We start from the raw sequence: 25,880 nt of genomic DNA on the forward strand, positions 1-25,880 counted from the left end.
CTTAACACTAATAGGTACTCAATAAATATTCAAGGAATGATAAAATAAATGAAAGAAAATATATTCCCAGGAAAACTAAGTTCTTAAAATACCGAAGACAACAATTCCCTACAAAAATTGCAAAGCTGCTTTGCAAATAAATATTTCTAGTCTTCTAATAAATACGATTTTAAAAATACATTGGCAGATGTGGGGAAAATCATATCACTAATTTGGTTTATGTCTTTACACAAAGTCACTAAATTGGCCACTCTTTGTTTAAATCAGTTTTGAAGATGATATAAAGGCTGACTTTGTGCACAATTAATCATATCATCCACATGGACAATCAAATGAAGATGACTGAAATACCAGCTGGAAAGCCTTTCTGACACAGAAACCACGTCAGTGAAGCTGATTCAAATGGAGCCAAAATAATCGAGTTGTCCTGACTGATGCACGTATAAATACACAGTCTATCTGGCCGTAAATTTCCCCACTAGTAAAGCTAACCCAAAGCCTCTCGTTCTTAAAGAGTAACTGAACTTCACATATCTTCCTGAATGATTGCATGAGTTTATATGTGCATATGTGTGCATCTGCATACATATGCTTACATAACAATAGCATATGATGAGGCCAGGCACGGTGGCTCACATCTGTAATCCCAGCACTTCGGGATGCTGAGATGGGTGGATCACCTAAGGTCCAGAGTTCAAGACCAGCCTGGTCAACATGGTGAAACCCTATGTCTACTAAAAATACAAAAATTAGCCGAGTGTGGTGGGTGTGGTGACATGCACCTGTAGTCCCAGCTACTCAGGAGGCTGAGGTAAGAGAACTGCTTGAACCTGGGAGATGGAGGCTGCAGTGACCAGAGGTCACTTCAGGGCATTTCAGCCTGGGCAGCAGAGTAAGACTCCATCTCAAAAGGAAAAAGAAATCGTATATGATGAGTTTATTCTATTTGTATAATTTTCATATGACTATGATTTTGTCATGGTACTATAAAAATGCATGGATTCCTGAACATCTAAATCTAAAAATCTCAAATGAAACATTAAAGCCTTCCTTGCATACCGGATCAGATGAAACTGTAAAATGAAAGAGTTAGAAAATATTTATTTTTAAAATCTGGACATGAGCTGACCAATTTTTAAAATGTCTTCTCTGCCACAAAAGAAAACAGTCCCCAAGTTAACAAAAATACCTTCTAGTTCACTGAATTCACTCAAATTAAAGATATATGAAGAGGTATTTCTTTTTATTTCATATCTGTCATTTGTGTATAATCACGGAAAATCTTACAAAAGGTGAAATCTTCTAAATTCCTTCTGTATCAACTATCAATGCCAAGCAACATTTGGTACTTGTAAATTGTTTCATGGATACTAAGTTTGTTTTCCTAAGTAAAAAACAAGTTCTTTGAGGATAAGAACGATTGCCATACAAACAGTGAAAATAATAACTAGCTAAGTGTCATTGTCTGTAACCACACTGCAAGTAGGAGTGAGAGACCTCATCATCATTAATTGGATTTCTACTGTGTCAAGCATTGTGTTAAGCTCTTTATGATCATCATCTATTTGGTGAGTAGTGAGTCTCCATTTTTTTTTTTACAGAAGACAGAGGCTTATAAATATTAAATAACTCACCAGAAGTCACATAACCAGTCACTGAGTTGAGATTTTAACAGAGTCACAGGTCGGAGCCTAGGCTCCGACTCTTACACAGTGATGGGGCCATTAATTTATTTCACAAATCTTCATCAAGTGCACACTCTGTGCTGGACCTGTTCTAGGCACCAGGGGACAGCTATGATGAAAGGAGAGAGAAGATCGGGAGTGGTGGATCACACCTGTAATCCCAGCACTTTGGGAGGCTGAGATGGGCGGATCATGAGGTCAGGAGTTCGCAACCTGCCTGGCCAATATGGTGAAACCCTGTCTTTACTAAAAATACAAAAATTAGCTGGGTGTGGTGGTGCGTGCCTGTAGTCCCAGGAGACCGAGGCAGAAGAATCACTTTAACCCGGGATGCGGAGGTTGCAGTGAGCCGATATGGCGCCACTGCACTCCAGCCTGGGCAACAGAACAAGACGGAAGGAAGGAAGGAAGAAAGGAAGGAAGGAAGGAGGGAGGGAGGGAGAGAGGGAGGGAGGGAGGAAGAGAGGGAGGGAGGGAGGAAGGAAAAAAGAGAGAGAAAGCAAGGAAGGAAGGAAGGGAGGGAGGGAGGGAGAAAAAAACAAGTCCCAGCCCTCATGGAGCCTCACATGTCCTTGGCAGTATACAGACAATACAAAAAAAAGTGAGGGAGGGGGTAAAAAGTCCAGGGAGGAAAAAAAAAGCGCAGATGAAGGAAAGGAGAGGAAGAAGAAATAAAATAGAGTGTTCTGAAAGGCCTCCCTGAGAAGGCAGCAGCTGGGAAAGGATGAAGCTGGTGAGGGAGTGAGGCAGGAGGAGACACCGGGGGAAACAGTATTCCAAGCAGAGAGAACAGCGAAAGAAGGGAAGGGTTCTGGGGCAGCACAGGGCCTCATGGCCTGATGTTAGACTTCTGGGCAGTATATGGAAAGTCACCAATGGCTTTGTTACAGGAAAGGGGTCCCCATCCAGACCCCAAGAGAGGGTTCTTGGATCTCTCACAGCAAAGAATTCAGGGCAAGTCCGTAGAGTACAGTAAAAGCAAGTTTATTAGGAAAGTAAAGGAATAAAAGAATGGCTACTCCGTAGACAGAGCAGCCCCAAGGGCTGCTGGCTGCCCATTTTTATGGTTATTTCTTGAGGATATACTAAACAAGGGGTGGATTATTCATGCCTCCCCTTTTTAGACCATATAGGGTAATCTCTTGAGGTTACCATGGCATTTGTAAACTGTGATGGCACTGGTGGGGGTAGCTCCATGTAGCAGTGGGGGCAACCAGAGGTCACTCTAATGGCCATCTTGGTTTTGGTGAGTTTTAGCAGACTTCTTTACTGCAACCTGCAAGGTCTTTATGACCTGTACCTTGTGCTCACCTCCTATCTCATTCTGTGACTTAGAATGCCTTAACCATCTATGAATGCAGCCCAGTAGGTCTCAGCTTTATTTTACCCAGCTCCTATTCAAGATGGAGTTGCTCTGGTTCAAACGCCTCTGAGAGCTTCAGTAGCCAGGTGACACGACCGACCTATTGTATATTTCCAAAGGGACACTTTGCTGTATTGAGAAGGGACTAACAGGAGCAGGCTTGTAGGCAGGAAGTCAAATTAGAAGATCGTTGCAATGTTACAGGGAGGAGACGATGAGGGTTTGGACCAGGTAGTGTGCAATGAGAGCCGGATTCTAGATATATTTCAAAGACAGAGCCCGCAAGATCTCCTGATGGATTGCCTGCAGGGGTGAGAGATGAGGGGAGAAGAGTGAAATGACACCAAGGTTTGCTTGTGATTTTTACCTACGCAACCAAAATTCTGGGACCTCTAGCGGCTAAGATGGAGATAGCTCTAGGAGCAGCAGGTCTGTGAGTCATCCAAGAGGAGATGTGGGGTAGACAGGAGAATTTACATGAGCAGAGGTCAGAGAAGAGATCCAAGCTGATATGTCCTTGGTAGACAAGAGCACAGAATGTCACTTAAAGTCAAGCAATTGAGGGATTGTGCGTACATAGATAGACCCAAGTTTTAGTTCTGAAGCTTGCGTTGTGAGCAAGCCATGACAATGTTTGATTGGAAAATTCTCTCCATTGCAAGGAAAGAAACGAAGTGAGAGCTGTTATATGATGCCATCTGAGTCACACATTCAGCAGGTTAATGTTGAACAAATTGCCTGATTTGCCTCTCCCCTAACAAGAAATTTTTAGTGCATTTTGTGGATTAGTCAGATAATTATAACCAGCTGCCCCACCCCTGCCCCCTGCCCCCTGCCCCCCAAATAGTAATGTCGACATTCCTGAACAAATTCGGTACTCAGGGCACAGCTGGAGACCTCCAGGATCCCATGGAGATTAAGCTGCGGAATACAGATGTGAAGATACTGAAACTTTTGAGTTAAACGAGTTGTATTTCATTAAGCTTTTTGCTGTTTAAAGAAGAGAATAAATCTATACATATTTGATTGCTTCATCACTTAAACCATTTAGGATTTCAAATGAAGGTGACCACTTATCTGTGACCCATTTGAATGGGAACGTTTTTAGACTGTTTCCTGTCCTGTTAAAAAAATCACATATATAAATATATATGTATATTACATATTATACAATATATACATATGTACATATGTATATACAACATATACATATGTTGTATATATGCATTCATTCCTATGTATAAAAATAGGCATACATACAGATACATGTATATAATTTGTAAAAGTTTCATCCAATCAATGAAAAAATCTGGAGCTGCATTAAACACTTCTTTGTATACTTCTCACAGAAAGATAAGGAAATACATAATTCCTATATCCTTCCACCAATCCTAACACATCGTTGATTAAAGAAAATGATACAAGCAACAAGCAGAATCAATATTCTATACATTCATTGCATTTTCACAAATGTCTTATTTAATGCTCCCAAGAACATTCTTACATAGTATTCATTGTACAGACCAGACAACTGAGGCCAGGAAAGGTCAAAGGTCAACAAGGAATAGAAGCAGAATGTGTTCCCTTTTCGTCTTTTTCCAGATCTGAAGAAGCGTTCCTTGGCACCAGGAACAGCTGCTCACCATGAAATGTTTTCTTATTTAATTATAAACCCTCCCAAACATGGTCTGGATTCCATTCATAAAACCGCTGTTGTATTAGTTCCTAAAGAAGGTTATAAATGGCAAGACCACGCATGCGCCATAGAGGTCAGCACATATTTCAACATGAACTTACCAAGTGCCCACTCCGTGCTAGACAAAATAAATGCCCGACCTCTCTTTCAGACTTGCACATGTTCCTAGAATACACATGTCGCATGCTGTTCTAGGCTATATGCAGCCTAGATTAATACCACTGACATTCCTGACTGTGGACAAAGGGTCCCCATGCTTGTTCCCTGAAGCATCCTTCACCAGCATGTGCAGCCTCCATTAAAACTCTGGTTTGCAATGTGTTCTGGCAACTAGGTAATCAGCCTCTTTTGTAAATTATACCATAAGAATATTTTTAAAAATTAACTGGTGAGAAAACCAATGCTAACTAATAAGATCAGATTTATTTGATCATATTTTTGACCTTTTCTCTTCACATGCAATAACCATAATTCAATAGATATTCTGAAGTCTGAATGTAAAAACAGACAAAAAGAATAAATCTTGAGAAAGTATACTGCTCACTGGCACCCAAAATGCTGTAAAATATAAAACAAATACAAACTGAACTGTATTTCGGTTCCTTTTGCTTCAAATATCTGTCCATAAATGTTGGCACACACACAGGGCTATGTTGTGTCAATTGTAATAATTTAGAAAAAATTATCTTGTTTGTTACCACAAACAAGAAAGTGATGGTAACCAGTCTTTCAGATAAATTACCATGTGTCACAATTTGGCATAAACTCTGATCCTTATGAATAATTCATATTTTGTGCATTAATAATGCATGTCCTCTTCCCATTGGAATGCTCCCTAACACAGAATGGATGCCTCCTACCAATTCCTTCCATTGACATGATGGAATAAAGCTAAATTAGAATGGTGGTTTTGTTTTGTTTTTTAACTTACACCCCTTAAAATTGTAACACTTGGCCAGCCTATAAGCATACCAAAAATAGAAAGTTGCTATTTTGCGCTTTCCTTGGGAGTCACTCAGTGAAGTACCCCAACAATGATTCCTATTGCAGATGAGAATATTTGCATGGCAGAAAAGAAAACCAAGGAAACTTTGGCAGAGCTGATAGAAATGGTGAGTTCTGTTACATTTCTCCCTAATTATATATGTATATATTCACAATAACACAGGACATAATTGCTAAAACATGGTCACCAGCAGGGGGAAAAAAAAAGAAGAAAGAAAAAGACCAAAACGAATTAGGCAAGAGTTTTATAATAATTGCGGATGTTCCTCCCCACAGGGCTTCCCTCCCTAGCTGAGTTTACTACCGTGAAATTTCTTCTCAATTTTCAGTAAAAGTATCTGGCACATTAAAACAGTCTAAAGACCAAATCAGAGAAAGATGCCAAATGACACAGATTTGTAGAGAAAGCTATTCAATTTATCACTCATTAGCAACAGGGGCATTCCATACCATTACTGACATTATAATTATTTCAGGCATTACAAAAGGACATTTTCTCGCCCCCCCCCCCGCATACCCTCCCCCACCACTTTTCGCCCTCTACGTCTGGCCCAAACGCACAGGTTCAACTCTAACAGCGACAACGCTTGACAGAAGGCAAAGAGATAAGAGGAATCTAGTTTGAAATTTTTAGTAAATAAAAAAATCATTCCAGTATCTTCCGTCTGTCTCAAGAATTCTTTCATCATCATTCAGGCCCAAGGAGAGGAAGGGTGGGTTCTCTCTTGAAGCCTCCCCCAGTGAAGAGCCAAGAGGGAAAGGGGCGAAAGAGTGAGTTTTAAGAAAGGAGCTGGCCTTTGTCAACATCTGTCCCCAAGTGCCCCAAGATTCATTCATTCTTCCTTTCAGGACATATGTAGGGAGCACTTGGGTTATGCCAGGTATTAGTTTCCAGGCTACATAACCCTCCCCTGGATCTCCAGCCTCTATTCTAGCAACAGAAATCCACCACCCCGGTTCAGGACCAGGGAAAATCCAGATTCAAGTATCTACTCAAGTTGGCACCCCTGGCCAAAGGCCACTCCGCACCGCCTTTGCCACAACACCTGGGTCAGAGGTCGGGGAGGGGGGGTGGATCCAAAGACACCTTATGCTTGGCAGAAATCTCTCCCTGGGGTCAGAGGGTTCGTGACCTCCTTCACACCGAGTATGCGTGTCCTCTTTCTCAACCAGCCAGTCCATCCCTTGGAAAAGTTAAGTTGGCGGCGGGAAGAGAGGGGAACTGGGGGCATCCGGCAGGCACCCCCGCCCGGGTTTCTCAGCTCCAACTTCCATGGCTACTGAGAAATATTTACTTCCAGTAGATGGGCTCCAGGGGCTACTGAAGCCCAACACGCGGCCACCATCAGAAAGCCAAGTCATCCAAGAGATAAAGATAGATCCATTACACACCTAGACGCGAGCCTGACAGTGGCAGCCCCGGAGACGCGGGTTTCGGCTGAGAAAGCCACCGCGCAATTCCCCGGCGCGCGGCGGGAGACTCTCCGTCCACCCTCCGGGGATGCTGGCTCGGGAGAGAGACCATCGAACCGGCGAGCCGCAAAACGGAGAGGATCGATCGATACTCACCCCGAGACGTCTGCTCCGGATCCTCACGTACCCTTGCTTCACTATGTCATTAAAATTGGAAGCCATCCCCGACAGCCGGTGACCCCCTTTTACCCAGGCGCGCGCACCCCAAGTGGCTTTGGGGAGGGTCGAGGGCAGGGTCAAGACAGGGAGTCGTGGGGGGAGAAAGTTGGAGAGGTGACGCTGCTTTGGCGGCGCTGGGCGAGGCTTCAGAGGGCGCACATCACTTTCTCCGTTACCCGAACCCCGAGAGTGGGCTGCCGGCTCGCAGCCACTTTCGGGGAGCGCAGAGCGCGGCGCGGGGAGGCGAGGCTGGAGCGCCAGCGTCAGCTGACTCCGCGGCCGGCCTGCCAGGAGGAGGAGCGGCGGTTGAGGGATCCAGCCCTGCCTCTTCCCGGGGCCGAGAAGGAGGAGGAGGAGGAAAGAGGAGGAGGAAGGGGTGGGGGGCTAAGAGGAGGAGCCGCGCGGGTCCCAGCGCCGTGCTGCGGCCACTCGCGAGCAGCCGCCCTGCAACGCGCTCCCGGCGCCTCCCACCCACCTCTGCTGCTCCCTTCCCCTTCCGATTCCTCCCCTCCTGGCTGACCTGGAGCTTGCCCTCGCCGCCCCCGCACCTCGCCTACAGCCTGCCGAGATAACGCTCGCTCTCCTCGCTCTTGTGACTTATTTTAAGAGGAGAGGAAATTTCACTTTTTTCCAGCCGCCGCCTACCCAGGCTCTCCCTTCAGCTCCTATCCTTTCCCCGAGAAGGGCCTTGACATTGTGCGTGTGTCTGGGGAGATGGTGTTGCCTCGGTTCACCTTGACCTTGGCATCGGAGGAGAGGGATGTTGTCACCGCCTAAGCGAAATGCTTCCTTGGTGTCAGGGACCTAACCCTCTCTGGTGTCATTTGCCACAGTTTCCCTGTTTGAGCCTGTCTTTCCCGCTGGAATGTGTTTTCTAGGGGGCTAAGACGTGGCCTCACCACTGTCTGTCCCCAAAGCTTGAGCCCAGAGCAAGTGCTCAGTAAATCCTTGTGGTTATCAAGATGGCCACCTAAGCGCCAGGCACTCTCCCAAGCCTTTTGCGTGGATTCACTCATTCAAACTCCCCGGCACTTTTTGAGGTAGGTGCCTGCTATGTACATACCAGACCCATATTTAAGCCTCCTTAGCCTGGCAGTAGAGCTCTCATAGCTATCATGAGACATTGCCTATACGGTAAGATTAAGAAGGGGACTGGATTTTACACTCACTTGCCCCTATCTGCATTACCTCCCTAAAGCATACTTGAGTAGATAATTGCCAACACACGTTGAACACCAGTCTGCTGGGCATTGTGCTAATCTTGTTAAGGGAATAATGAGTTAGGTACCAGCAACATATTTTACAGACTGAAGCTCAGAAGACTTAGGCCCCTGGGACTTGCTAAGGTCTCACAGCTGGCCACTATCAGAGCTACGACTGAAGGCAGGTGTGTGTAGAGCCCAGCTCTGCTTCTAAACAGTCTCCTGTTCCTCTTCTAAAGGGCAGATGTCACAGAAAGAAAGGGTACTAGCTGATTTCCAAGGAAGATCTTTTTAATCATTTGTACTATTCACAAAGGCAAACATAATATCAGAAATTAGACAATTCTTACCCACTGGAAGGACCAAGCTAAAGCTGGGTGATCTCTGCTCAGAGCTTATTGAGAAGAGGATCCAGTTACTGTGGAACATTTGACCTGATGACATCCACAGGTCTTTCAACTCTAGGATGATGTGAATCTTCCCTTTCTCACTGGGAACGTTAGCTTTTAGTCACCTTGGGTTGATGAGTTTCAGTTAAAGAACAGAATCCCCCAAGAATGTGTCATAGGAGACTAAATAGGGACAATCAAAAAGGAAATATTCTGGCAGGGAGAACTATTTTTGCTACATAGTAAACCATCTGTCTTCATGTTGCCATTCTATGGAAAATGATGCTTTAATTTTAAATCTCTCACCGAAAGAGATGAAATGGTAAAATGATTTGGAGAGTTCTTTTTGAAGGATTGGAACTTAAAAAAAAAAAAAAATGCTGTCCATGGTTGCTGTAAAATAGAGGTGTTCATGGAAGACATTTATCTAACACATCATTTATAGGCCAAAACCACAGTATTGTAGAAACAAAGAATGAAGAAATTAAGGCATAAGGAATTTGAAGTGAAGGGCCCACAATAATGGAAATAATTACTGACAAAAACTAAACCCAAGAAACCCATCCCTTGATAGTTAATGCTGACTATAATCAACATCCATGAAGAATTTAACTGGAACTGAGGAACTAGAATCAAACTAGAAAATATCAAACTAGATGTGAAGGAACAAGTGATTTCTTTTTTAAATTGCAAGACCCATGAGTTGATCCACAAGCTTGGATCCCTGGGTGGCCTTATAGGACTAAGTGCCCTACTTGCCCAGGATAAACTATCCTCCCTGTATTGTTACATGAAAAATAAATAAAATTTTATCCATCTTAAATCATTATATTTAAGATGGAACCCAATATATGGTTTTGCTTGGTGAAATCAAATTGACATACATGCAACATATACAGACTATGATATACTATCCACAGGACATTTGTACTTGTCCAAATTGTGCAATAGACAGCCCTGGCAGAAAGGGAAAAGAACGATTCACAGAGGTAGGCAATGTAAGCAGCACGTATACAGTTGCACAGTGCACAACCTGCCTAACCGTATGCTGCCAAACAAACACTATCACACATGATTTAGTTTCACTGGAAATGTCTGACAGAAAAAAAATATGATTTCATTCTGCATTTTTCACTCAATTTTGAACACTTAGAGCTTGTTATTTGTAGTATGCATTTCTGTTTGTTTCCTCAGCATCCAGACTTTGTTCTTCCCACAGTAGTCACCATTTTCACCTGGAGTATACTTATCCCCTGCTTCCAGTTCACGTGTGCAACCCTGTCCACCGCCTTCCTTTGGATAGCTGGTGGTTGGTGATTGGTTCAGATATGGGCACATGACCTAAGCTGGCCAATTAACAATTAATTGGGTTACTTTTACTGAATACTGGGAGGAAGCCTCACACTCCAGATGAAATGGAATCTGGATGGAAGAAGACCAGGAGCTGCTGCCGCACATCGCGAAACCCCAGAGGTGGGCTTATCTAAGAGTGAAGGCCACCCTAAAGAAGCTTTCCTACTTGGACCTGGCGGAATGGCTCCCGAAAAGAAGGGTGGTGAGAAAAAAAAGGGTCGTTCTGCCATCAGCGACGTGGTGACCCGAGAATACACCGTCAACATTCACAAGCGTATCCATGGAGTAGGCTTCAAGAAACGTGCCCCTTGAGCACTCAAAGAGATTCGGAAATTTGCCATGAAGGAGATGGGAACTCCAGATGTGCACATTGATACCAGGCTCATCAAAGCTGTTTGGGCCAAAAGAATAAGGAATGTCCCATACTGAATCCGTGTGTGATTGTCCAGAAAACGTAATGAAGATGAAGATTCACCAAATAAGCTCTATACTTTGGTTACCTATGTACCTGTTAACACTTTCAAAAATCTACCGACAGTCAACGTGGATGAGAACTAATCACTGATTGTCCAATACATCAAATAAAGTTATAAAATTTCCTTCAAAAAAAAGCAGAACCAAGTAATAAAAGAGATGCAAATCAGATCCTGATGACACTGTTAGAACCCCTTATCCAGCACCCCAAGAAGTTATTTAAATAGATGTGAAGCTTTTGTAACAATCAGATCCCAAAATATAATGATTTAAGATTGATAAAAGTTTATTTATTTTTCATGTAACAACCCAGGAATGATAGTTTATCCTGGGCAAGTAGAACATTTAGTCCTATAAGGCCACCCAGGGATCCAAGCTTGCGGGTCAACTCTGGCACCTCAGGACAATACTTGTCACCCTTGGGTCTAGCTATTGTCTGATATGGTTTTCTGTGTCCCCATCAAAATCTCACCTTGAATTGTAATAATCTCCACATGTCAAGGGTGAGGCAAGGTGGAGATCATTGAATCATGGGGGTGGTTTCCCCCATACTGTTTTGTGGTAATGACTAAGTCTCATGAAACTTGATGGTTCTATAAAGGTGGGAGTTCCCCAGCACAAGCTCTCTTGCCTGCTGCCATGTTAAGACACGCCTTAGCTTCTCCTTTGCCTTCTGCCACAATTGTGAGGCCTCCCCAGCCATGTGGAACTGGGAATGCATTAAACCTCTTTCCTTTATAAACTACGCAGTCTCACTCAGGTATGTCTTTATTAGCAGCATGAAAACAGACCAATACCCTGTCATTTCCCAGGAAGTTGGAAGAAAGCATGGAGGGAAAATAACCTTCTAATAAAAATATGATCCAGATGTCTCAAACATCTTTTTTTCTTGCATCTCATAGACCAGTGTTTTGTCACATGGCCACACCTGGCTCCACAGGAAAATTGAGAATGGAGTTTCCATTTGGGCGTGGTCTGTTACTGAAAGAACAACGTGAATTAATAATGGGCAGGTCCATTAGCACACTGTGCCTCACCAGCGCCACGCCTAGACTATTTAATTGCACAAACTAGAAAATTCCCATTTTCACTTAAACCCCCAAACTAAGATATTCTGTCACTTACCACCAAAGGAGTCCAGCCTAAGGTACCATGGCACTGTGACTTGAAGCCTAAAGAATCTCAACCAAACTGTGTACAGACATATGTATAAGCCTCAGATGACTTGAGAAAATTCCAAAACTTTCTGTGGCATTTCCATAAAGCTACAGACTGAAGAAGTGAAAGCAACCTCAGCCCACTGATCTACCTCTGTTGTCTGGGAATTGCTTCACCACTCCCAACAGTGAGTGATTCTGGTGGCCTGAGTGCTGAGTACAGCCCCAGTCACTCTCACCACAGGGCCAGACAGCTGATCAAGGCTGGGCATTCAGCACGCACCACCTGGGATTGACACAGGGATGAACACGTGACCTAGAGGGGATCCAGTCAAAGTTTTCCCTACGGTAAATAGATGAAAACATGAGGGCCCTACCCCTAATGGTCTGCAGTTAGCTTTGACTGTCTTTCCTCCAAAAGGAGAGGCTGGCTGAGAATAAAGTGAAGAAAGAAGGAAATGGAACCAGAGACAGATCTAGAGATAAAACCATGTCTAAGCTACAACTACCTCTTGGACTTCCAAGTAGCATGTGCCGTTTTATGTTCTGTTGTATTTATTTGAGCCAATCTCTCTCTCTCTCTTTTTTTTTTTTTTTTGACAGAATCTTGCTCTGTTGCCCAGGCTGGAGTGCAATGGCGTGATCTTGGCTCACCACAACCTTCGCCTCCCAAGTTCAAGTGATTCTCCTGCCTCAGCCTCTGAAGTAGCTGGGATTACAGGCGCCTGCCACCACACCTGGCTAATTTTTGTATTTTTAGTATAGATGAGGTTTCTCCATGTTGGTTAGGCTGGTCTGGAACTACAAACGTCGGGTGATCTACCTGCCTCAACCTCCCAAAGTGCTGGGATTATAGGCATGAGCCACCATGCCCAGCCTATTTGAGCTCATCTTATTTGGCTTATAGAGAGCACATTCCCTAGGGCTGGGACTAGGGTAGTGGAGGTGAGGCACCTAGGACATAAAATTTAAGGAAGCTTTCACTATCAGGGCTTTGTGTGTACTGAGACTTCATTGGCATGACCCTGAGAGTGAGTGCATCCTTAAATCTTGCACTATAGGCACTTGAGTTGCTTTATCCTAGGCAGGCCCTCATAATGCCCTTATTTTAAAAGCGTTAATTAAAATGAAATGAACGAGAGTTCAGAAGACAATGCACATAGTAGTACTCTTTCTTTATGTGGGCATCTTGTTGACAGGATACAAAGCTTATCACACACTCAAACAGAACCATAGCATTGCAGAGCCAGAAGTTAATCCATGGGTCATCTGGTCTACCACATTCAAAGCAGAAATCCACTCTAGCTTAAACACATGGACAACTCTTGCCCTGCTCTCTGCGTTTCATTCAGCCAATTATCTTCCTTATCATTGTCATTCTTCATCATTAGCTATTGAGGGCAGGAAATTATGTACAAAAATCCAGAGATTTCTAAACTTTTCCAGAGCAGGGATGGGCTCCCAAGCTTCACCAAAAGAGACTGTGTTTTCACCAAGCACCACAAAGCACCAAGGCTGAAGCTGGAATGGCACTTCTCCAATACCCTTACCAAAAATAACTTGAGCTTTGGCCTCGCTGCCTGCTGCTCACAGTGGGAGTGTCACAGAAACATATGCAGCCTTTCCTCTGGAAGGTGAGACGGTGCTCATGAAAATGACTTGGCTATCACCAACAAGGGAGGTTGTTTGCTCTACAGCCTGTTCTCCCCTCTATCAGTCCTTAGCCAGCTAAAGAAGAATGACTTGGAAGATGACATCAAATCAGGTAGGAGAACTTGGAAACAGTTCTGCTTCAGTTATTCATTGCTTCATTCCTTCCTTTCTGCATTCAGCAAACATGTATTGGGTATCTGCTATGAGAAAAGATTGTCTATAATAAACTTTGGCACACTCAAACATACACACACACCTACACGGATAAAACAAAGTTTCGGTCCCTATGGAGCTTATATCTCAGAAAAAAATAAACAAGTAAATAAATAATGTAAATGGCTATAGAGGTGGTGAAAATGAGTCAGCAGTGTGCTTTGTAAGGAGTAACAAAGAATTCTACTTCAGATAAGAGAGAGCCAGGGAAGGCTTCTCTGAGGAGGTGATATATAAGTTAAGATAGGAAAGAGGAGAAGCAGCCGTGGAAAATGTCAGGGGACGTGCATTCCAGCTGGAGAGAAGTGTGCTTGAAAAGGCCAGCTTGCAGGAAAAAGCATGGAAAGTTCAAGGGGCTGTGGGAAGGGTCCTATGGCTTAAGCTCAGAGAAGGAGGGAGTGATGGGAAATGTAGTCCTAGAACCAGATAGGAAGGGGCAATGCATTTCTGGTCTTTGCAGGCCACAGCAAGGGATTGCATTTTGTTTAAAAGATAGAAATCATGAAGTGGCATCTGATTTATGTTTTTTTTAAGTATTAGCCTGTCTGATGAATAAAAATGAATTAGAAGGGATTGGACTGGAAATGGTGAAATCATATAAAAACCTACATCTAAAAGTCATTACTCAAATATCTTAAGAAAAAGAGAAATAGAACTGCTGATGAGAACGTGAATTTATATCCATTGGCATGACTGTTTTGGAGCACAAGTAACAATATTTATTAAAAAAAAAAACTTTAATAATTGCCTATCCTTGGTCTTCAACAATATCGTTTCTGGAAATGTATCCAAAGGCACACATATTTAGTTCTAAGGATGTCCACTGCAGTGTTGTTTAGGATAAACAAATGAGAAAGTTTCGTTTGTCGTAGGTTTTGCTTTGGAGCTGTCCTAGGTTTTGCTGCAGGTAGCAGGTGGATGAACGTTTTGCTCTTTCTGTCAAGGAGCTTTTGTGAATCCATTAGAGATGGACCTGCTAGATGGTCCAACTGCAATTCCTTTGTCAGTATGGCTACTCTTTTACCTCCTCCACCTCCCAAATCCCAGTGCCCCAGATGGATGTTCAATTCTGTTTGCACTTTTTGTGGTTCTCTTGGTGGCATCTATTCTATTATAACCTCTAGTGATTCCCTCTGTATGTTTAACCAGCCCGAGGAGAATCTCACTCACTGCTGCCCTTGTACGTGAATGGTCAGCTCAATTCTACGGCAGCCATCACTCTTTGCTCTGCCATAGTCAGGGCAGCTAGCCAATCCACAGCCTCCATCTGTAGACTCCTAAGGGATGAGTCTGGCACTTGTCCCTGTGTCCTTAACACTTGAGGGGATGCACATCTGGCCTTCTGAGTGATTCTCTTGAAAACAGCTCCATTTCTTTAAGATAAAGGGCAAGCTCCCCTATCTGTCCCTGTGGGAAAGAGAAGACCAGCTCTCTGCCAAGAAATCTTCCCTCTTTAATCTCTTTACCCACAATGTCTTATTTAGGCTGGAGGTACATGATCAACTTATGCAGACAAAACAGTTTCAAACTACTATTTTTGGCAATTTCTGCACAGATGGTCCTGCACCTTGCTTTAGAATGTTTTCTAAATGTTTTTGCCCCCTGGGCCTTTAAGACTCTACTGAAATGAAATCAACAGGAAGAGTCACATTTACCATTCTGTTACAAATCCAAATCACGGCCATTAAAACGAGTGGAAAGTATTTCACTTATTTGATCATTCAGCAGATATTACTTGAGCTACAATTTTAGCCAGGCATGCTGGCTACCTAGGTGTCAATAGAGTAGAGAGAAGGAGACCACACTCTCTGCCTTCATGGAGCTGGCTATGGACTGGGAGTGAGAGATATTATAAAAATAGATAAGGGTAAAATTATACACGAAGGAAAATTACAGGATATCATGTAATTGCAGAACAAGAAGACAGGACCTGACCCCTTTGGAAAGTGAGGAATGGAGCAGTTAGGGAGCTGAGATGAAAAGGAAGAGGTGCTGTTATCTAGGCAAACATAGAGAAGGTGATGGGACACCGTAAGCAAGGGAATGACATATGGTGGAGCAAGGCCAGGCTGACTGGAACTGGGAGAACAGCAAGATTCCTATGTTATAAATTATCTATACAATATGATGCCATTTTTAAATAGTATACTTTTTATGTAGAAAAAAATCTGAATATGTTGACATTAAATATTAGCAGCAGTTATTAATTATTGGCAGGAGTAGTGGAGATTTTCATTTTCTCCTGTGTGATTTCTTAAAAACAAGTTCCAAATGCAATTTCTAAGAACTAGAATGACTGTTTCTTTCTGCACAAGTGGGTCTCACATCTTAAGTTTACGGCTAAGGACACAAAAACAAACAAATCCTTCTAGTCAACTTGATGGGGACACCATAAAGACTCTTCTGATCGTTAAACTCTCCCAGATACTTTCTGAGTTTCTTTTCTAGTGAAAAGAGCCCTCCTCTCTGTAGGCCGCTAGAAAACTGATTAAAAAAAAAAAAAATCTAGGCCAACACACAAGAAAAAGACCAAAGAGAAGTAACTGGATAACATAGGTATTTGGTATTTCTGAGACCCTTTTTCAAAATGAAGAGTGCATCCAGTGGTTGTTGCAGGAAGATTAGAAGTCAATATTCCAGAGGACTCTTCAGGGCTGTTCTCCTGGTTCACAGAATGACTTTGGGCAAGCCATTAATTTCTCCCTGCTTCATAACCTGATCTGGAAAACAGAGATAAATGGGACCAGCCTTATTGGTACGGTCTGTTGAGGTCCCTGGATAAAATGTGTGAAGAGGGCAAAGTCTTATGTTCAAAGTGCTCTGCCAATGTTAATTAATCCTCACAGCACCCTCAAGCCCTGTAATATTATCCACATTTCACAGCTCCGGGACCTGAAGCAGAAAGACTAAATGACTTGTCCAAAGACAGAAGAAGACTGCTTCAGTTTGGGGATTAGTATTCAGCAATATTGCTGTCTCCAGAATACACATTTTAACTGCACTTATAAAATACTATTTAATTGCATCTGGAATTTTTTCATTTTGAAAACGTAGTTTCTGTGGCGTTGAATTATATGCAGGTAAAAAGCCAGACACATTTACAATGTAATGTGACAGACCCATTTGTAATTTTAGGGACTCCTTTCCTAGACCGGTGACTATAATTAGCTAAACGTGTCAATTCCACTCTTATTTCATTGGCCAGAACTTAGTCACATGACCTCATCTTCAGAGAGGCGGAAAAATGTAGGCTTTATGCTATATAGCTGTGTTTGGAATTCTACTGCAAAAGGAGAAAGACTGCAGTAGACTTTCTTTTCCCCACACTTTCTGTGTGGGGAATGGATCTGAGAGAAACTGACGAGAAGATGTAGTGAACAGTTAGGAAGCTACTGAGGGACAACCAGCAGCCCTAACCAAAATGCCCTGATCTTAACATGGCTAAAAACAAATTCACAATCCTCCCAACATGATTGCCAGTATTGCCAATTCTATCACTTTACTTTTTTAGCTGAAAATAGCATGAAGCTCAGCCACCTGAATCTCAGATCAAAGGCATTTATTGCCGCCTTTTATTGAATTTAATGCCAACAATTTTAAGATGTACCTCCATTTTATCTATTAGTAAGAAAAAAACACCACTAAGTTCCCTTTTCATATCAATGAGCAATTATACTTTTTGAACAAGCTTCATTGAGATATGATTGACGTACAACAGTCTGCACATACATAAAGTGTAAAATTTTATAAGTTTTGCCATATATATACATATATATATATATACACCTGTGAAATCACCACCATAATCAAGGTAATAAACATATCCCTCACTCTTCCAAAGTTTTCTTATGCCGCTTTTTAATCTCTTTCTCCATCTCACCAGATTCCAGTCCCCAAGCAACCACCAATCTGCTTTGTCACTATAAATCATTTTTGCATATTTTAGATTGTTATAGAAATAGAATTATACATATGTATTCTGTTTTATCTGGCTCCTTTCAATCAGCATTATTATTTTGAGATGCATTCACATTGTTAAGTGTACCAAATAGCTCATTTTTGTTGTTGTTGTTGAGTAGTATTCTGTTTTACAAATACACCACAATTTGTTCATCCTTCTACATACTAACGACCTTTAAGGTTGTTTCCAGTTTTTTTTTTTTTTGAGATGGAGTCTCACCCTGTCACCTGGGCTGGAGTGCAGTGGCGCGATCTCAGCTCACTGCAATTTCCACCTCCTGGGTTCAAGAGATTCTCCTGACTCAGCCTTCCAGGTATCTGGGATTACAGGCACCTGCCACTATGCCCAGGTAATTTTTTGTACTTTTAGTAGAGACAGGGCTTCACCATGTTGGCCAAGCTGGTCTTGAACTCCTGACCTCATGATTTGCCCGCCTCACGTTCCCAAAGTGCTGGAATTACAGGCATGAGCTACCGTGCCCAGCCAGGTTGTTTCCAGTTTTAGGCTATTGTAAATAAAGGTGCTGTGAGCATTCATGTACTAGTGTTTGTACAGATGCAAGCTTTCTCTTCTCGTAGGCAAACACCTCCATGTGGAATGACTGGGTCACTTGGTAGGTGGTGCCTTGAAAGGCACTTGTCCATTATTTTCAGATGCATCCATGACATATCAATGATGAAATTAAATGAATCAGTAACAAAAAGATATGTGGAAAATCCTCAAACCAAATAATATACTTTTAGTAACTTATGGGTCAAAGAAGAATTCAAAATAAAAAACACACTTTATGTATGTGCAGATTATTGTATGTCAATTATACCCCAATGAAACTTGTCCAAAAAGCATAATTGTGCATTGATATGAAAAGGTAAGTTAGTGGTATTTTTTCCTTACTAGTGGATAAAATGGAGGCACATCTTCAAATTGTACTTAGAACGAATGTATTGGCATAATTGGTTCTAGACGCTATCTTCTTATCCTTTCATATCTGCAGAATGATTACAGCTGTCTCATTCTTGATATTGGTAATTTGGTTCTTCTCTCTGTTTTCTCTGAGCTGCCTGCCTAGAGGTTTATCAATTTTATCTTCTCCAAGAACCATCTTTTGGTTCCATAGATTTACTCTTTTTCCTATTTTGGTGATTTTCACTCTGATTTTTATTTCCTTTCTTCTGCTTGCTTTTTGTGTAATTTGCTCTTTTTTGCAGCTTCTTAACATAGAAGTAGAGGTCACTGGAGACTTCTCTTCTAATACTGGCACATAGTGCTAAAAAGTTTTCACTAATTACTGCTTTAGTGGTAGCCAACAAATTTTCATATATTGTATTTCCATATATTAAGTGCAAAATGTTTTCTATTTTTTATTTTGAATTCTTCTTTGACCCATAAGTTACTAAAAGTATAGTATTTGGTTTGAGGATTTTCCACATACATTTCTGTTGTCAATTCATTTAATTTCATCATTGTCAAAGAAGATGCTTTGTATATTTGAGTTCCTTATTGAGACTTTCTTATGATCCAGAATATTATCACTCTGATAAGTATTCTATATGGGTTTGAAAGAAATGTATATTCTACTGTAATTGGGGGTAGGGTTCTATAAATATCAGATAAAGTTGGTGATTTTCTGTCTACCTGCTCTGTCAATTATTGAGAGAGGCTTGTTGAACTTGCTGATTGTAAGTGTACAATTGTCTATTTCTTCTTGCCATTTTTGCTTCATGTGTTTTGAAGTGCTATTATGAGGTACGTAAACATTCAGAATTATATGTCCTCTTGATGGTCTTCTTTATTACCATTTCTGCTAATATTCTCTGGTCTGAAATATTTATTGAATATTAACATAGTCGCCTCATCTTCTTTTAACTAGAGTTAGCCTGTATATCCTTGTCCATATCCTTTCATGTATTTGTATCTTTATTAAAGTGGCTTTGTGGTTGATTTTTGCAGGCATCATATAGTTGAGTCTTCCATTTTTATACTATCTGACAATCTCTTTCTTTTGAGACACTTAGACTATTATAATTTAATGTAATTATTGATGTGTTTAACCATAAGTCTACCATGTTGCTATTTGTTTTCTGTTTGTTCCATCTATTCTTCTTTCTCCCTTTTTTTTTGAGGGGGGTGGGTTAGAGAAACGTTGCATTTAACGATAAAGCTTAGCACACCCCAGCACCAATGGCATGAAGTCGCAGCAGCAGGGACAGGCAGGTGACCCCCACGGAGCCTGAGGAAGGCAACCGTCAAACAGAAGAACCCCATGGCCTCAGACAGGGCAAAGCCCAGAATGGCATAGCAGAAGAGCTATTCAAGTTGAGATTTGGGTGGGGACACAGCCAAACCATATCAGTGATGTGTCTCTGAATGAGATCAACATTTAAATAGTGTTGCTTGCCCTCCTTAATATGAGTGGGCCTCATCTAGTCAGTGGAAGGCTTGAATGGAACAAAAAGCCTGGGTGAGAGGGAACTTCTCCTGCCTTCCTGCTGAGCCAGGACACTGGCTTTTTTTTTTTTTTTTCCCTGCCTTCAGACTCTTCCTGGTTTGCAAGCCTGCTGGAGCTACACTGTCAGCTCTCCTGGAGCTCCAGCTTGCCAACTGCAGTGTTTGGGTCTTGTCATTGCCTGTAAACATATGAGCCAATTCCTTCCTAGAAATATAAACATAGAAATATATATCCTACTGGCTTTGTTCCTCTGGGGAATCCTGATTAATGCATCCCCTGCCTTCACAGGTGTTTTCTCCAAATAGGTCCCTCACATGTTGAGTCCCATCTCAGCTTTTCCTTCTCACAAGACCCAAACTGCTGCCAGGACATTTTAAAATGCTATTTCCTATGCATGCAAAACGCTTTCCACTCTTCCCCCTCAAGCCCCTATTTGCCTTTCACATCCCAGACCTGTAATCTTTTCGTTATGGTTGATCTTTCCAACCTCCTGACAAGATCAGCATTTTCAACTCAATGCTGCCGTATCACTATGCACTTCTTTACAGCCCTTAGCACAAGTGCGATTCCACAACGATTTAAGTGACTTTGTAATGAACGACTCTTTCTCATTAAACTCTACATCCTGTTTCTTACTGTTTGTTTATTGTTTTTGTTGTGTTTTTAGCTAACCATTTTGTGCCTATGCCCTGAGTTCCTGGCACATAAGGTGCTCAATAAATATTTAGTGAGTCAATAAATATTATTTTGTGCATGGGTCTTTGCTTTAGAATAAATTTTAGGATATGGAGTTTTGGGGTCAAAAGGCAAGAGAAAATCTTTTATTTAATGTTTTCTTCATGGCACAATCTTTCTTCCTTGGTTTTAATTTTCTAATGTTTTAGATAAAATTTACATACAATAAAATGCAAAACAATTATATCTGCAATGGACAAGTTGTGACAAGCGTATACCCATGTAGCCAACACCTCAATCAATATGTAGAATCTTTTCATGAACTCAAAAATTTTCCCCATGCACATTTCTAGTCATCATCCCTCTCATCCCAGGAGCAAACTGCTGTTTTAATTTCTACCACTACCGACTGTCCATTCTAGAGCTTCTTAGAACTGAAATCAATATAAATGAAATGCAGTATAAATGAACAGTAGTTACTCTCTTTTTTGCTTATTTTTATCAGCATAATGTTTTTGAGAATCATCTATGTTATTTTGTATATTAATTATCTAATTCTCTGTGATTGTTCTCTAGTGTTCCATTGTATGCAGACACCATAATTGTTTATACACTCTCCCATTGATGGCATTTGATCATTTCCAGTTTTTAGCCACTAAGAATAAGACTTCTGTGAAAATTTTTAGGCAATCCTTTGTATGAATGCTTTTTCATTTCTCTTGAGTAAATTCCTAGGGAAAGAATTGCTGGGTCATAAGGTTTATGTTTAACTTGTATGAAACTGTCAAACAGCTTTTCAAAGTGGTTAGCAATTACAAGAGGTTCAGTTACTCATATCCTTACTAGCATTTGGTATTTTCAGTCATTTAAAATTGTATCCATTCTAATAGCAGTAAAATATACTTCATCCTCGTTTTAATATTTATTTCTCTGATGCTTAAGGATATAAAGCACATTTTTATGTGCTTATCATGTAACAGCTCAATGAGTTATTCTTGCTACTGCCCGGATATAACCAATTTATCAAGACAGGGGAACTGCAATAGAGAAATAACTAGATTATTGACATTGAGGCAGAGCTAGCTGAGTGGGAGACAGGAGTTTTATTACTCAAATCAGTCCCCCTGAAAATTTGAAGACTGGGATTTTTTTAAGGATAATTTGGTGGGTGGGTGCCAGGGAGAGGGGAGTGCTGATTGTTGGGTTGGAGATGAAATTTTAAGGGAAATAGGTTCTTCTTGCTGTCTTCTGTGCCTGGGTGGGATCACAGAACTGGTTGAGCCAGCTTACCAGTCTGGGTGATGCCAGTTGGTACATCATAATGTGGGGTCTGAAAAAAATATCCTGAGTACCAATTTTTGGTTTTACAATAGTGATGTTATCCCTAGGAGAAATTGGAAAGGTCTACAATCTTGTGGCCTGCAGCTGCATGACTCCTAACCCATAATTTCTAATCCTGTGACTAATGTCCCCAGGCCAGAAGGGGGTTTGTTTGGGGAAAGGCTGTTATCATCTTTGTTTCAAAGTTAAACTATAGACTAAGTTCGTCCCAAACTTAGCTTAGCTTATGCTCAAGAACAAACAAGGGTAGCGTGGAGATTGAAAGCAAGGTCAGATCTCTTTCATTGCTATAATTTTCTCACTGTTACAATTTTGGCAAAGGCAATTTTGGTCAGACATTCCAAACGACAATCTCTCCATGAAGACAGAGACCACGCTGACCTGCGGAATGTTTCACAAAGTTTGCACTCAGTAGTTGTGTTTAGTGCATGATGTTATTACAATTTTCTAATTTTGGAAGATAGCTGTTGTCCTAGCTACTTTAGAGGCTGAGGTAAAAGAATTGCTTGAACCTGGGAAGTTGAGTCTGGCAGTGAGCTATAATCACAGAATCGCACCCAGCTTGGGCAACAGAGTGAGATCCTGTCTCAAAAAATATATAAAAGGAAGACCTCAGAATTAACAAATATCAATGTTTTGCCATATTTATTTCAGATTATTTTTCGTTTAAATAAAACCTAACAAATAAAGTTAAAATCACCCCATATTTCACCCCAGTCCATTTCTTGCCTTCTCAAGTAGAAACTGTGATGATGACTTCATGGGTATCTTTTCAATCCAATATATGAATGAAAATATATGGTGAATTATTTATGGATTTAAAAAATCACATATTTCTATACTTATTTGACTACCACCTACCTTTTCCCCCTCCATTCTGTGGAGACCTGCACAGATTGACTATAGGGAGATCTGGTTCATTAAACTGCTGAATTATAGTTCATCGTGTGACAATAACATGTTTTATTTCTGCTTCTTAATTGATAGACTTTTAAATTACTTCCATTTTATCCCTATTACAAGCAATAGGCCTTAAATTGTTATGCCTAAAATATGGAATAAGATCATCACTGCAATAATATCTTTCTAAAAAATATCTAAAACCACTGGCAGTCATTGACACTCAGTATCAGAATTCTTAAAAATACAGGTGCTCATGGGCTTTTCTAAATGAAATCAAATACTCAATAGAACTTCTAAGACACTAGTGCAATAAAAGAGTCTATTTTGCAGAAACTCTACAGGGAGAATAAAAACTAAGCTAATATGTTATAAATATTTCTTTGGTTTCCCCTGTAAGCTTCACATTTTAACTCTCACATCAGCCTATTTAAATAACTGCAAACATATAACTATGACCAAATGAAGAAAGAATGTGTAGGACTAGTATTTTGATGGAATGAAAGCTAACATTTGGCCTTCCTTTTGGAGTGGCCTCAACAAGATCATATTCCATTTGCACACAGAGAGAAATCCACACTCCTCTCATGGCCGACAAGGGCACATAAGCCTGGGTCTTTATCCACCTTCCACCTCCCTGACATCATATCCTTCCTCTTGCCCCTGGTATTACCTTTCTTTCCATTCCTGAAATACACCAAACTCACTCCCGCTTCAGCATCTTAGCATTTGCTTTTCCCCTCTTTTGCATATTCTTCTTGCATGTTTTCACATGGCTGCCTCCTTTTCATTTAGATCTCAGCTTGCATCATCTCAGAGAAGCCTTTCTAGACCTCTGAATCCAAATTAGCACCCTCCCTCCAACCAAGTCACTCACCTTTATAAAACTTTTATTTTTTTCAAAACATTTATCATGAATTGAAATTATCTTGTTTAATGATATATTAATATGTCTCCTGTCTGTTCTCCACCTGCCCATTAGACCAAGCATGAGCAGGGACCTTTCCAACTTGTTCACTGGAGAGCCTCAGTTCCTAGGACTACCCCTGGCATTGCTGAATGAATGCATGGATGGATGGATGAATACATGAATGGAATTAAAGCAATACAGACAGTTCTTGGAGTCTATTATTTGATAGTCTATGTGCCCTGAGATGTTGAATGAATAATAGAAACCTAAAATAATACCTATATCATTATCATCTCACTACTTTTGTTTTTTTTTGAGATGGAGTTCCGCTCTTATCACCCAGGCTGGAATATAGTGGCGTGATCTCAATTCACTGCAACCTCCACCTCCCGGGTTCAAACAATTCTCCTGCCTCAGCTTCCTGAGTAGCTGTAATTACAGGCATGTGCCACCTCTCCCAGATAATTTTTGCATTTTTAGTAGAGATGGGGTTTCACCATGTTGGCCAGGCTGGTCTCAAACTCCTGACTTCAAATGATCCACCCACCTTGGCCTCCCAAAGTTCTGGGATTCCAGGCATGACCCACCATGCCTGGCTCTCATCTCACTTCTGTCTTCCTCCAGCACAAGCCGTTTATGTGAATAAAGATTATTCCTCATTGCATTGCTTTACACTTATGTAGTTAAATGCCAGTGTCAGTGTTCAAGATAGACCTATTTCCAAAAGGCATTGTATACTGGATGAAGAAATAAATCCAAACAAATAAGCAAAAACCCAGCAACTACGGTTTGGGGAGTCAAACATTTTGTTGGAATTCCTGCGCCACCACTTCCTGTGTTCTACTGGAAGAATCAGTGGTTCTACTGGGGGCAATTTTGCCACTCAGGTGACAGTCATTGGGAGATATTGTGGTTGTCATTACTATGGAGAGAGGGGAGCTACTTGCATCTAGTGGATAGAGGCGAGTGATAAAATAAAAACTTCAGCCAAATTAAATTTAAAGTTTAATTGAGCAATGAAGATTTGCAAATTGGGCAGCCTCCCAAGCTAGAGTTTGCTCAAAGACTGCCGTGCAGCCATGTAACAGATTCATGGACACAAAAAGGACAGTGATGGGCAGAAAATGGAAGTGAGGTAACCAATCCAGAAACAAGTGGATGGGTTACAGGTTGGTGTTTTTGCCTTATCTGAACACAGTTCGAACAGTTGGCTACATCTTATTGGCCAAAATTTGGTGACTGGCACAAGCTAGTCTATGTCTGTTTATATCTGCACTTGTTCTAGTTCACGGTGTACAGAAAAACCTTTAGGCATCACTTAAAATATGTAAGGAGGCAGCTTTAGGCTAAACTTGATTTAACACTAGAGATGCTACTAAACATCCAGTAATGTACAGGGCAGCCCCAGCAAAGAATTATCTGGCACCAAATGTCAGTAGTGCTGGGGTTGGGAAATCCTGCTCTAAACAAATTACTACCTTCTCATCTGTAAAAGGTGAACAGATATTGTTAGTCATGTAAGATTAATGTGGAGATTAGTAAAAATGTGCTTAAGGCACCAAGACCTGGACCTTGAGCATGAAAAGTCTGCAAATAAACATTGCTTTTGTTATGAGCATGGCATATGATACAGATAATCACTTTTGTATCTCACTGGCATGTGGCTGCTTCTAGGGAATGAGTGTTTCTTTCTTTACCCTTGAATTTTCAGTCCCTGAAGAGGGCCTGGCACTTAACAGATGTTGAATAAACGTTGCCTGAATTAACTTAAATATTTGTTGTTTCAAACACCTTATATTTTCCTCTCATTTTATTTCCCTCT

General features: G+C 41.3%; 1 protein-coding gene and 1 pseudogene across 1 annotated transcript in view; one reads left to right on the plus strand and one right to left on the minus strand.

Annotated features, from left to right (window-relative positions):
* Positions 1 to 7,831, minus strand: part of DOK5 (docking protein 5) — a 178,601-nt gene extending 170,770 nt beyond the window's left edge. The window contains exon 1 of the mRNA XM_032255943.1: positions 7,319 to 7,831. Coding sequence (XP_032111834.1) covers positions 7,319 to 7,384 — 66 coding nt within the window. The 5' untranslated portion in view covers positions 7,385 to 7,831. The remainder of the gene's footprint in view (positions 1 to 7,318) is intronic.
* A 2,674-nt stretch (positions 7,832 to 10,505) lies between these two features.
* LOC116535137 lies at positions 10,506 to 10,922 on the plus strand (annotated as a pseudogene).
* The last annotated feature ends 14,958 nt before the right edge of the window (positions 10,923 to 25,880 follow it).

The sequence above is a fragment of the Sapajus apella genome, unplaced genomic scaffold (assembly GCF_009761245.1).
Source record: "Sapajus apella isolate SASKATOON/1434 unplaced genomic scaffold, GSC_monkey_1.0 scaffold92, whole genome shotgun sequence".
NCBI lineage: Eukaryota > Metazoa > Chordata > Mammalia > Primates > Cebidae > Sapajus > Sapajus apella.